This window comes from Convolutriloba macropyga, chromosome 2, assembly GCF_964194025.1.
Source record: "Convolutriloba macropyga chromosome 2, txConMacr16.3, whole genome shotgun sequence".
In the NCBI taxonomy this organism is placed as follows: Eukaryota; Metazoa; Xenacoelomorpha; order Acoela; family Convolutidae; genus Convolutriloba; species Convolutriloba macropyga.
This window is the reverse complement of record NC_134469.1, coordinates 15,257,459-15,270,195: the sequence shown is the minus strand read 5'-3', so window position 1 is coordinate 15,270,195 and position 12,737 is coordinate 15,257,459. Positions and strand designations below refer to the sequence as shown.

Here is a 12,737-nt window from a genome sequence, read left to right as displayed (position 1 = left end):
TATTTTGTAATGGGGAAAATTTGTATTGGTAGTACATTGAAATTTAATCCTGAGCTGAAGTTACACTTAAATTCAGGTCATTCTTCTGTGAAGCATTAAATGTAAACAATTATGATGTGTGATACGTAATCGCTTCTAATCTCGTTGACTATAATTATTTATACAAAATTGATGCCGAGTAATAATGCACATTGAAAGAAGAATTCATAAAGCTGCCGATAAACTTAAAAAACTGTTTGTTATTCCAGGATTTCTTAATGAGCTGTTGGAGCATGAACCCAGAGAAACGGCCTCTCTTCGCCCACATCCACAGCACCATCCAACAACTAGACAAAGAGGTCAAAAGGGAGAAGACAGTTACCAGGTGCCCCTCCCACCCCATATCCATGTCCAGATCTATGGAACGCATGAATGCCGCCGTTTAACCTTCACGACTGCCCCAAAATTTACAAACATCCCCGCCCCCTTCTCTTTGTGTCAGGGCATTCTGTTGCGATGAAGTAACTGCCTGCGTTTCACAATATTGCATAGAAATGATGAATTGCAAGTCGACAAATTTGAGCAGTCGCTCCGAGTACTTGTTCGTATGGAGTTTAAAAAGGTGTCCGAGCAAGGCTAGATGAACAGACGACAGATAGTAGAGTTACAGTGTAGAGTAGATGTGAAGTAGATAGGAATAGTCGCGATTCGAATCGAAAACTCATTTCAAAACTCATCATCTATTTTAGAAGTAAAGAATGTAAATTAGTTGAGAACTACTACTACCGCTGCGGCTGATCCTCAAGGTAACAATCGAGAGGAGCTTATCCTGCTGTTTTATTTTGCTAGTTATGTAATAAATTTATGCTGCTGTTTCATCAAATGTAGCTCAAATCAACATTCAAATTAAATTTTCCTATTATCCATTTCTCAAACGGAGCTTTGATAGGTAGTTGTTTTTTTATAGCACGTGGCCATTTTCCAGAAACATTTTTTCCTATTCTTGATTGATCTTCAAATTAACTTTTTTAGAGTAGCTAATTAAGATTTTTAGAGTAGCTAATTGAATATTCTTTTGGTCCGTATCGTTGCTATATGTTGTATTCTTAATTTAGATCGTAAATATCTAAGCTGACCCGGAAAACATCACACGTTTTAATTGGTGTCGCAACCTCTAATTGATGGCAAAATTTTATCTACTAATACCTCAATGCACTTCATAAATTGAATTGAGAGAATGATGAACTCGCTCAGATCAGAAAGTTTAAACAGAGCAGAACTTTCAACTTTACTTCTGCCTTCTGCATGGTGTTACGTGTTATTATCGTTGATCTGCGCTCTTTTTGGCGGCTATTACACTCGACCATGTTGTTGCTGACGCAATTGCGTGTAAGCGTAAATGAAAGAGCATATTACTTGTGCGTTCGCACAGATTGTTCCAACTGGGAAATAGCCTAATGGTCAGGACCTAGGTCCCTTAATCTAGAGGTCCCACCGGTTCGAACCCCGGTGCGACCAAATCTCTTTTTTTATATTAATGGAATCCAGAGGTCGAATTAATAGCATTTTGACCTATTCCGACCTTGAAAAGAGCATCAATTACGTTTGGCCGACAATCTTGCTAGTTGTCTGATGCAGTAAATCTTACGTACGTTGAGCCTTATACTTTGAGTGTTATACGTTGAATCTTATGTTGAGAAATACAAAAAATTGGATTTCCTGTACCGAAACAGGATTTTGTTTGCTATATCGACTTTGTTCCGATACATTGCCGATCTCAAGAAATTAAGTCATGAATTATTATTAGTTTTTTTATAGCTGCGAAGCTGTAAGCTGAGCGTAGCTATATTGCGGTGCTCTTGGTTTTTTTTTGTTTCGTCGTCTGACACTCTTTTTTCGTTTTACATTTGTTCACACAGCAAAGCTGAAAAAGTCAAATATTCTGAATGACTTCTTCCTCTCACTAACAGCATTTGCGCGCGTGACGTCATTTCTCACTCGCTTTAGCGGAGGTTTTTATGTTTTTTGCGTGATTAGATTTTGATCATACGTGACTTACCTCACTCAATAAAATGACTTCTGCACATTAAAACTTGAGTTTAATTTGAATTTGTTTCAGGTCAAAGGAACTCATATGTGCAGTAAAGGTCCCTAATAAGAGGCTTCTGTGGAATGAATGTAATAAGCTTTATTAATTAATCGCTCAAGTTTTTTAGCCTAGTTTTTTGAGCGGAGTCGATTTTTTTTTCAATTTAGATCTGGATCTGTTTCTATCTCTATTATATGGCACGCAGGTCTATTCTTTCGCAGCTATTCCGGCAATCTGCCGGCTATGTTTTTTATTAAGACTTTGAGTATTTATCTTTTTGAAAGCTATCGCAACGAGAGCGGACATTTTGGTCCACCGAGAGAAAAAATCAGGGAGCACAACAACAACTGGACCTGTGAACACTTGTGAAGAGTCGGCTTCCCAGCCCAAAAAGTGAGAGAGGTGGTTTCAGTCATCTTTTTTACATGCAAATTGGATGACTGGAACATCCTGACGTGGTCCTCAGGGCAGTGCAACCGAGCATCACAAAAAACTGTAAGACCGAGACAATTTGGGCTAGAAAAAGACGGATTTCACCAGAAAAGGCGAATGTGACCGCAAATTGACGAAAAACACGTAAAAACTTAGAAAAAACTGGTTATATTCGAAAAAATTAAACTCACTCGTAACTGATAAATTGATATTGGTCGAACGTAATGAAGGTGTAGGAACTTGAAAAAACCAGCTTTCAAAAAAATTCGATGAATTTATCGATTTTTTTTGCTATTTTTAGGTGGAAATTTTGAAAAATCAAAAACTTGGTCAAATTTTTGATAAACTGGTAAATTATTGTTCACTGTAGTTGGGGTAACAGTATAATATAGGTATTCAACAAAAAATTTGAGTTTTGACCAAATTTTTGAAAATTGTCGATTTTAACGATTTTTGAGAAAAAATCTCAAAAAACATCAAAAAACAAGAAAGGTTCGTAGCTTTTGTCCCGATACGGTAAATACACGTTGATGTGAGCTTATGGTATTCATTTTGGGTGCTAGTTCGTTGTTCCACGCCATCAATAGTCTACCAGTAAGCACCCAAAATCGGTATAAAAGCACTGTATTTTCACTTCCGGGATTTAGCTTGAATCCTTTTGCTGTTAACGAAAGAAAAACGGTACAATATCAGTTGGATAACGTCTTTCGACACAAAACTGATGTCATAATCTGGCACGACGCTATAGACATTTCGTTGACTTCTCACCGAACGAATAATTTTCGAGCACTAGCGTTTTCCGAACTTTCTAAAGTGCTAGAAAGTTACCAAACTCGTTTGAAAGCTATAGTTTATTGCCCACGAAATGGAGCACCAAATATCTTTGGTTTTCTTAAGCAAACAGACGTTTTGACTATCCATGTACTGATTGATATAGCGTCAAAGCGGAAACAGAAAGATCCAAAATTAGTAAAAGAGTACTATCAATTGCACGAGAAAATTCATTTGGAACTTAAATCGTTAACATTAATTTTTACGCATCAGAAATCACTTCGCCGTTTGCTTAAGAAAACTCGTCATAGCAAACTCAATAAACGACGCCGTAGAGCCAAAAAGAATAAGAAACTCGCCGCTGAAGTGGCGTTAACTTCGAGTCTCCACTGAGTCCTATTTCTTTCCGGCTCGGTGACCTCAGTTTAACTACAGTGGTTATAGAGCTTGTTAGTTGTAGGACTCAGTCGATCCGTCGTGTCCTGCTTTAGTTGCATGGTTATTGTAGTGTCGTTCGATTGGCACCACTCACTTTGTCAAGGTTTCCAATTATCGCATCCACCGCTCCACCATTTTTCCCGTTTCATCGCTCGCTCGCTGCGTGACCGGTTCCGGTCCTCATCTTGCGCGCGAATATTATATTCCTATTACGCTTTGGGGTTTTGCTCTGTGAGTCTCAAAAGATTATATGTTCTGTGTCCCCAGTTTAAACTACAGGGGTTATAGAAACTATAATAATTGAGGCTCGGTCATTCTCCCCTCCCAATCTCCCGCTCCTCGAGTTACGCCCCACCTTCTATTTCCTCTGTCACGAGATTTGTCCAATTATTGATCACTTTGTTCTATCTAATTTGTTCTATCTCCCAATTTGTTCTATCTCCTAAATTGTTGTCCTAAAATTCCAGTTTTGCAGACCAAGTTAAACATTGTTTCATCTTTCCTTTCTGTTTGTACACCAAATCTGTAAGTTAATCTATTGTTGTATTCTTTCTCCCATTATGTCAAATCCCTTTACAAGCAAAGTTTCTAAGGTGTATGATGCAAGGGCCAAGATTGAGAAAGAATTGTGCAAACTTTACGAAAGCATAAACGACGCTATCCACGGAAAAGCGAGGCGAGTGAGAGTAGAAAGTTTGGTTACCAAATGCAAAGACCTACTCGAAACTTGTATAGCAAAAAATGATAACCTGATAGGCCTTGCAGCTAAGACTGAACAAGCAGAGAAACTGCAGTCAGAATTAGAAGAATGGCTGGCAGTTGTGAATAAAAGACACGATGAGTATATGGAAAATGCCCGAGACTATATAGACTCCATTCAGGGCAACGAAAATTCAAAAAAGAGCTCTCTAAGATCCCACAAATCCTTTTCTGCTAGTACCTCTTCGAAGGCTTCAACCGCTCGCAGGAAAGACTTTATATTAGTAAAAATTAGACGAGAAGAAGTGGAGGAAGAAAACAAAGCGGCTGCTCGAATAGCTGAAAGAGAGAATGAAATTGAGATGGCAGAGAGAGAACGTGAAATGGCTGAGAGAAGGCATGAGATAGAATTGTTTTCTATGAAACGTCAAATAGACCTCGGGAAAACGCATGAGGAAAATCGAAGACGTCTCGTTGAAGCTAAAATGCAGGAAATCAACTTAATGGACGATGAATCTTTGCTTTTAGAGACCGCCACTAATAGTTCCTCAAAACATGGCAGTATCTACTCAACAAAGAGCGAAAATCGTGTCAAAGATTGGGTTGAGTCAGTCGGTAGCCAAAAAACAGCCATCTTGACGTGCAAACAGAAAAAATCCAGCGCTTGTTTCGATCAAGCTATTTCTTCCGCGGCAGCAGACGGACAAAATAGTAACTCTTTTGCCCAAGAACAGGGTAATACTGTCGAGAATCATATTTTTGGGAACCATCGTTCAGAAATGAACGATCGAAACCTACAGCATTTACCACAATTGATTTCTCAAACGTCAGATCTGATTGGAAAAGATGATCTTATCCAGCAAATCAATCAGGGCAGCGAAGAGCCTGAACTCAATAATCCGATCTCCGAATTAAACAATCAAAACGAATACCTGCCGAACAATACACTGCAGTTCTGGCAGTCTCTGGCTCATCAAGAGTCTGCTTACTACCGTGGTTTGTTTTTTCAAACAAATCAACCTAGCTCGTCTCTGAAAGATGATGCATACGTGAACCAGCCACAAAACACCGGAAATTTACAAACTTCATTTCCAGCGCATGATTTTTCGACATCAGCATACACCCCTCAACATAATCAAGATAATGCTTTCCCGGCCGACGCTCAACTCAACCACTTGGCAGTGCAATTAGAAGCAAATTTGCCTGCAGCTTCGGCAAGCCCACTCCACCACCATGCTTTATCAATACCACACAGTCACTACAGGCCTAACTTGAATACATGGACCCTCGCTAATGTTCCAATTAACACCAAATCAAATGCTTTCCCGATCGCTCCGCAGAGGCCCAATGTTAATGTCACGGCAAGCGTACCTGTTTCAGTAAGCACCGTAGGTGGTACAACGTACTACCATAATCCAATTTCCAGTGCAATAGTAGATAACCAGGCGTTGCAAACAGCACCACTCCTACCGGGATATCCACCCGTTTCATCCTCGCTGCCTTACTCTCGAAATCCACTACCCATGCAACATCCTTGTTTGCCGCACTCTTCAGCATCTCAACAAGTAACAGTAAAAGATCTTGTCGAGTTACTTAGCTTCAGCAAGAGAGATCCCCTACCCGAGTGGAAATTTTCCCAATACAACGGCGAACCCCTTCAATGGCACGAATGGTACGGCCAATTTAGTAGTGCGATTGATTCGCAGACTTTGAGTGATGACGTTAAGCTAACGTACCTGAAAACATTGGTAACAGGGAAAGCAAAGGCTGCAATTGCGGAATTTGCTTTTTGTGGGTCAATGTACACAGATGCATTGAAAACGCTTGAGCGTAAGTTCGGACAGCCACAGGCAGTGGTAACTGCGCATCTTGATAAATTGTCAAGCTATCCACCGGTAAAAATGCACAACTCGGACAGTATAATCAGCTTTGCTACTGTAGTCTCAAGTCTCGTTGGCATATTCAGGTCATTATCATATGACACAGATCTTCGTAGCTCGTCCCTCTTAAACCAGGCAGTTCAAAAGCTTCCACCTAATTTAAAAGAATCTTGGTCAATGAACACCGTGAAGAAGGAGGGTTGAGGCCAACCATGTTAGATTTTAACGATTGGCTAAAAGAGAAAGCAGAAGCTCATGAGCGCATGAAATCAATCTCTTTCAAGGGAAAAAACGAGGATAATGGTTAACATAAGTGTAACAAAAACAAAAGTCTCCTCAAGTCTTTAGTGCTAATGCAAATGCAAAACAACATATCTCCAGTAAAGCTTCCCAGAAGGCAAAAAATGATCCATTGCCCTGCGCCCTTTGCAAATGTCAACATCCCATTTGGCGATGTCAATCTTTCAAGGAAAAGACCCCTACGCAGCGTGCTAAGATTGCTGCAGAAATCCAACTTTGTTTCTCGTGCTTGAACAGCAAGCACTCATTCCGAACATGTCCACGTCAACGAAAATGCACTATTGAGGGCTGTCGGAGCACTCATAACACATTACTTCACGGAGCAGAACGCGTTTTTCCCGTAAGCACTGAGAAGAAAAGCAACGTTGCCACGCTGACTAAAGTAAACTCCACAAAAACGTCATCAAATACAGTTGAAAATGCAAAGTCTATGGGAACGGCTAGTTCCTCGGGACTCACTTCAATAACTGATGTAAAAGGGCTTCTTCAGGTTCTTGAAGTCGATCTTTTAAGCGCCTCAGATGTACGCACGAGAGCACTTGTTCTCTGTGACACAGCTTGTAGTCACTCTTGGATATCCAGTGAGCTCGCTGGTCGTCTTCAATTGAAGGGTACCCCAATAAAGCTAACCGTGAATGGCATAAATACTCAAGAAACTATAACAACGGAATCTGTAAAGGTTACTGCCCAACCAAAAGGCGAAAATACTTGCTCTCCGTTTGATCTACTCCCTTATGTAAAAACAAATTTACGAGTAGGTTCCGACATTATTGATAATACTGCCATTCAAGAAAAATATCCTCACTTAAGCGTATTACCGAACAAGACGTATGACTACGCAAACGTCGAGATGATACTAGGCCAAGACGCTTACCACGCCATCCGCCCGATTGAGTATTTTGAAACCTAATCAAAATCCTCACCCGTTGCCGTTCGCTTACCGTTGGGATGGGTTTTAAGCGGTCCGTTGCCATCTTTATCTGGTCTGATTTCTACTTGTTTCAATGCAGTAGCTAAACAAGATTCCGAGTTAGCGTCCCAAATAAAAACCTGGCATGACATGGAGTCATATGGGGCTGTCAAGCAGGTCGATCCCCGTTCAGCCTCTGACCATCGAGCAACTGAGATCCTCGAACAATCCACTGTACACAATGAGGGCCGATATCATGTAGGCATGCTTTGGTATTCAGACGAAGTAAAACTCCACAAAATTTTTTTTCAGCAATGGTGCAGTTCAAATCATTGGAAAAGAGATTAAGTAAAGATCCCAATTTGTACAAGCGTTATGCACAGACAATTCAAGACGATCTCGATAAAGGATATGTTATCAAAGTGGAAAGCCCTGACGACAAGCACTGCGCCGGGAGAGAATGGTACCTACCTCATCACCCGGTTGTAAACCCTAACAAGCCGGAAAAAGTTCGTAGGGTGTTGAATGGTGCTTCACAGTTTCAGGGTATATCTTTGAACAGTGTATTACTCACCGGTACAGATCTGTTGCAGAGACTAATCCACACTCTGATGCGCTTTCGTCAACATCAATTCGCTGGTTCCGCTGATATTGAGGGTATGTTCTTACAAGTAGGTGTTTTTGCCAGCGGAACAGTCGGTTTTGCGTTTCCTTTGGCGGGAAGATCCCTCAAGGAACATTGAGGTATACCAGTACACAAGACACATATTCGGCGCAAAAGATTCACCAACTTGCGCTAATTATGCGTTATTGCGTACCGCGAGAGACAATAATTCAGATTTTCCTGAGGCGGCGCAAGCCGTTAGCCAGAAATTTTGTATGGATGATTACCTTGACTCAATGGAGTCACCCAGCATAGTACAAAAAATATCGCGCGATTTGATCGGACTACTGAACAGGGGAGGTTTCAAGCTGACTAAGTTCATCAGCAATGTCCCTGGCCTCCTCGAAGAGCTGGAGGACAAATCAGTTGAACAGGCTCCAAAAGAAATAGGCGTCTCAAAAACGAGTCATCATCCCACGTGCTAGGTTTGAAGTGGGATCATGTAAATGACACACTTGTTGTAAGCCGCGGAACAATATGTGATGCCTCGAAAGCTGTTACACAAAGGCTGGTATTGAGTATTGTATCAAAAATATTTGACCCAATTGATCTTGTTTCCCCTTTTACTGTGAAAGCGCGGCTCCTCCTCAAAGATCTCTGGCGACTTCACGGTCAGAGCTGGGATGATGTACTCCCAAAGGAAATGTTTGAGCGCTTCGAGTCCTGGAGCTCAGAATTACCAAAACTTGGGCTAATGAAAATACCTAGGAGCTACTTCTCCGGTTCGTTCGAGCACTTGGAATTACATGTCTTTGGTGACAGTTCACAGGAGGTGTTCAGCGCAGTTGCGTTTTTGCGTGCTCTCCTGAATTCTGCAGACCACGGAAAAACAACAGAACTAGCCTTCGTCATTGGAAAGGCACGAGTAGCTCCGATGAAAGTGCTCACTGTTCCTAAACTCGAACTCCAAGCGGCTTTGCTGGCATCCCGCCTCAGAGAAGAGATTTGCGAGGCGCTCAGCATTCAGATTCAACGCACGTTTATGTGGACAGACAGTACCACAGTCCTTCAATGGTTGAATTCCCTAGAGAAGCAGCCTATATTTGTCGCGAATCGTGTCTCCGAGATTCTAGAGGGAACAACAGTCGATCATTGGCATCACGTGGCAACGCAGAAAAACCCGGCCGACGCCGCCACGAGGGGGTTGTCCTCGGAGGCGTTGCAGAACAGCGCTTGGTTACGTGAACCTGATTTTCTTCGTACATCTGACTTTCCGTTTCGCCCGGGCACCGAAGTGGTGTCAAACATCAAGTTGAAGCGTCAAGCAGCTGATCCCAACCCTTTGGACAACTGTTCAGCCCTACAGTCCAACTCTTTAAATTCTGATTTCAGCATTCATCTGCGCAAATACAGTTCGTATCCAAAACTTCTTCGAATCGTTGCGTATGTCCTACGTATTCTTCCACGGCACGCCACCTACCGATCTGTAGATGGAAACATAGTAGATCCTGAGGAAATTACAGCAACAGAAAAGAAACTGCAGCTTCTTGCACAAGCAGAGTCTTTCCCAACTGAGCTTATGCAACTCCGCAGTTCAAAGAAAATCAGTAAAAAAAGTCCTATTGCCGCTTATTTGCCGTTTGTCGGGCCCGGTGGCCTGCTCCGTTCCAGTGGCCAAAATAAGCGCTTCACCGAGCTCGAGATCAATTTGAAGCACCCCATAATCCTCGACGGTCGACACCCACTGGTGTACGTTTTCTTACGCCATATGCACCTCAAAAATCATCATGAAGGTAACGATTATCTTCGCGCACTTGTCCAACAGCAGTATGCTGTTCTGAAGCTTCGTTCTATCCTCCGTTCGATTCGTTTTAATTGTGTCCTTTGCAGAAAACGAAGCACTAAGCCTGTTCAACCTATGATGGCTGATCTTCCGTCCGAACGTCTTGCCTTCCAGTGTCCCTCCTTTACAAATGTCGGTCTTGACTACTTTGGTCCGTTTCACGTCACGATCCGTCGCTCCTCTGAGAAAAGGTTGGGTTTCCTGCTCACCTGTCTCACGACCAGAGCCGTTCATGTTGAGATTGCACATTCGATGGATACAAATTCGTGTGTTATGGGTATTGAACGCTTCATTGCTCGTCGTGGAATGCCGTTGGTCATTTGTTCCGACAACGGCACTAACTTTGTTGGTACAGAGAAAGAACTGTTGCTATGTTTCCTAAACTTGGACAAACAGAAAATTGCTTCGAAGATGGCACAAAAGGGAGTTAAGTGGAAGTTTAATCCACCTGCTGCACCGCACCACGGAGGTGTTTGGGAAAGGCTAGTGCGGAGTTTCAAGCGAACACTTTACGCAATCCTTGGCAATCGTCGGCTTACGGACGAAATACTCCTCACTACTTTCTGTCTGGTGGAACAGTCACTAAACAACCGCCCATTGACTTCCGTAAGTTCCGATGCCAACGATTTAGATGCATTAACGCCAAACCATTTTCTGTTGGGGAATCGCAGTACTTGCCTTCCTTCACTCACCCCTGTCGATGACTTCAATCACCGAAAGCGATACGCCAGAGCGCAAGCATACGCTGATGCCATTTGGAAAAGATGATTAAAAGAATATCTCCCCCCATTGAATCGTCGTTGTAAATGGAAGACTCCGTCCGATGAAATCTTGAAAACCGGTGACCTAGTTTGGATAATGGATAGCAACAGCCCAAGAGGCTATTATCCACTGGCCCGCATTTTGAGTCTACGTTAAGGTAACGACGGCATCGCACGGTCCGCCCAAGTTCAAACAAAATCCGGCTCATTGATTCGTCCTATTGTTATTTTGATACCAATTTTCGAATCATCAGTTTTGGGGCCTGAAGATGTTGCTGACGCAATTGCGTGTAAGCGTAAATGAAAGAGCATATTACTTGTGCGTTCGCACAGATTGTTCCAACTGGGATATTGCCTAATGGTTAGGACCTAGGTCCCTTAATCTAGAGGTTGCGGTTCGAACCCCGGTGGGACCAAATCTTTTTTATATTAATGGAATCCAGAGGTCAAATTAATAGCATTTTGACCTATTCCGACCTTGAAAAGAGCAGCAATTATGTTTGGCCGACAACCTTGCTAGTTGTCTGATGCAGTAAATCTTACGTACGTTGAGCCTTATACGTTGAGTCTTATACGTTGAATCTTATATGTTGAGAAATACAAAAATTTGGATTTCCTGTACCGAAACAGGATTTTGTTTGCTATATCGACTTTGTTCCGATACATTGCCGATCTCAAGAAATTAAGTCATGAATTATTATTAGTTTTATTTTTATTAAGACTTTGAATATTGATCTTTTTGAAAGTTATTGCAACGAGAGCGGACACATGTAAGATTCGACCTTCAATCTGCGCAGCGCTGTTACACTGGAGTAATGCATTATGGTACCAGATAGCTGCTACGTCTACGTACTGCATCAAAAGTGTGATTTTTTTTCATGCAAGATCTTCAGCTTTTGTAGACGCAAATTTAAATAGAGCTCAAGCTAAATCTCGGAAGAATTGCAAGATAACTGAAACCGCAGGTTCGAAATTTAAAAAAAAGTAAGACAGCATAAAAAATCTTTCAATGTCATCAATTTTGTCCATGAAAAACAGTAAAATATACTGGAATGGACTGTCCGGATTAGAACCCTAATATAATTGATGAGCGCTTGTAAAGCATTTCAAAAAAACATTATAAGTTTTTAACAAAAACTTGACTCTGAATTGCATATACAAAATTTTCACTCAAGTTTTAAAATTGTAAAAGCGTAATGATGAGTTACAATATGAAGAAAAGAACTCAGAAGGTTGTGTTTAGTCTGAGGCTTCTGTGTTGCGTTAAAAATATTGTACGTTTTTTGTCCCAGTTTGTAGAAATAGCTAGTCATTCTTTAAAAGCAAGACATATTTGTGATGGTTATTGTAGTGAAACATATATTCTAGACTTTTGGTTGCTCATATTTGGTTGCGACTTCTTGTCAGATGTTTTTGGGAAAGAGTAACTCTCAGGCTTTTGGCGGTAGTTTTAATCATCAGCAAATTTCATGCTTTTCTTGAGTTCCCAAGGTCATTGTAAAATAAGTCCATAATGTTTCTCGATTTTGCTTTGTTTGTCCTCAATATAAAACGGGCCAAAAAAGTCCAGTCCTGTGTTGGCAAACGGAAATTTGGTTTCTTCTGTGGGGAAGCGGAATGCAGGAAGTGGGGCCATTATTGGTTGTATATTTTGTGTGTCAAAACGGCGACACAGAAAACATCGGTATTTTATTGAAAGTAGTGTTTTTCGAAGTCCAATGACGTAGTAGCGTTGTTGTACGAAAGCTTTGACCGGTTCTGTTGCTTGATGAGCACAAATTTTGTGCGCATGTTCAAGGTATAGTCTAGCAATCTTTTCCTTTGCGTCCAAGATTATTGGACATTTTTCGATCTCCAATTCTGTTGGAGCAAGTAAGAGACGGCCACTAGATCCTAGGAGTCCGTTTTGGTCAGTTATTGGATTTAAGTTTCTCAATTTGCTCTTGGCGTCTAATTTTTGTGTTCTTTTTAATGCGTTGATTGTTGAGGAAAAAGCATTGTTTTGAGACAGCTTCAGCAGAAAATTTTGAG

At 41.4% G+C, this 12,737-nt stretch overlaps 1 protein-coding gene across 1 annotated transcript; it reads left to right on the top strand.

Annotated features, from left to right (window-relative positions):
• Window positions 1-8,856: 8,856 nt before the first annotated feature.
• Window positions 8,857-10,713, top strand: LOC142334833 (uncharacterized). The gene has a single exon (XM_075383160.1). It carries the CDS (start codon window positions 8,857-8,859, stop codon window positions 10,711-10,713), a length of 1,857 nt encoding a protein of 618 aa, XP_075239275.1.
• Window positions 10,714-12,737: the final 2,024 nt, after the last annotated feature.

Bases quoted from the DNA above. Each gene is read 5' to 3' on its own strand.
- LOC142334833 (XM_075383160.1), top strand. From the start codon at position 8,857: ATGAAAATACCTAGGAGCTACTTCTCCGGTTCGTTCGAGCACTTGGAA.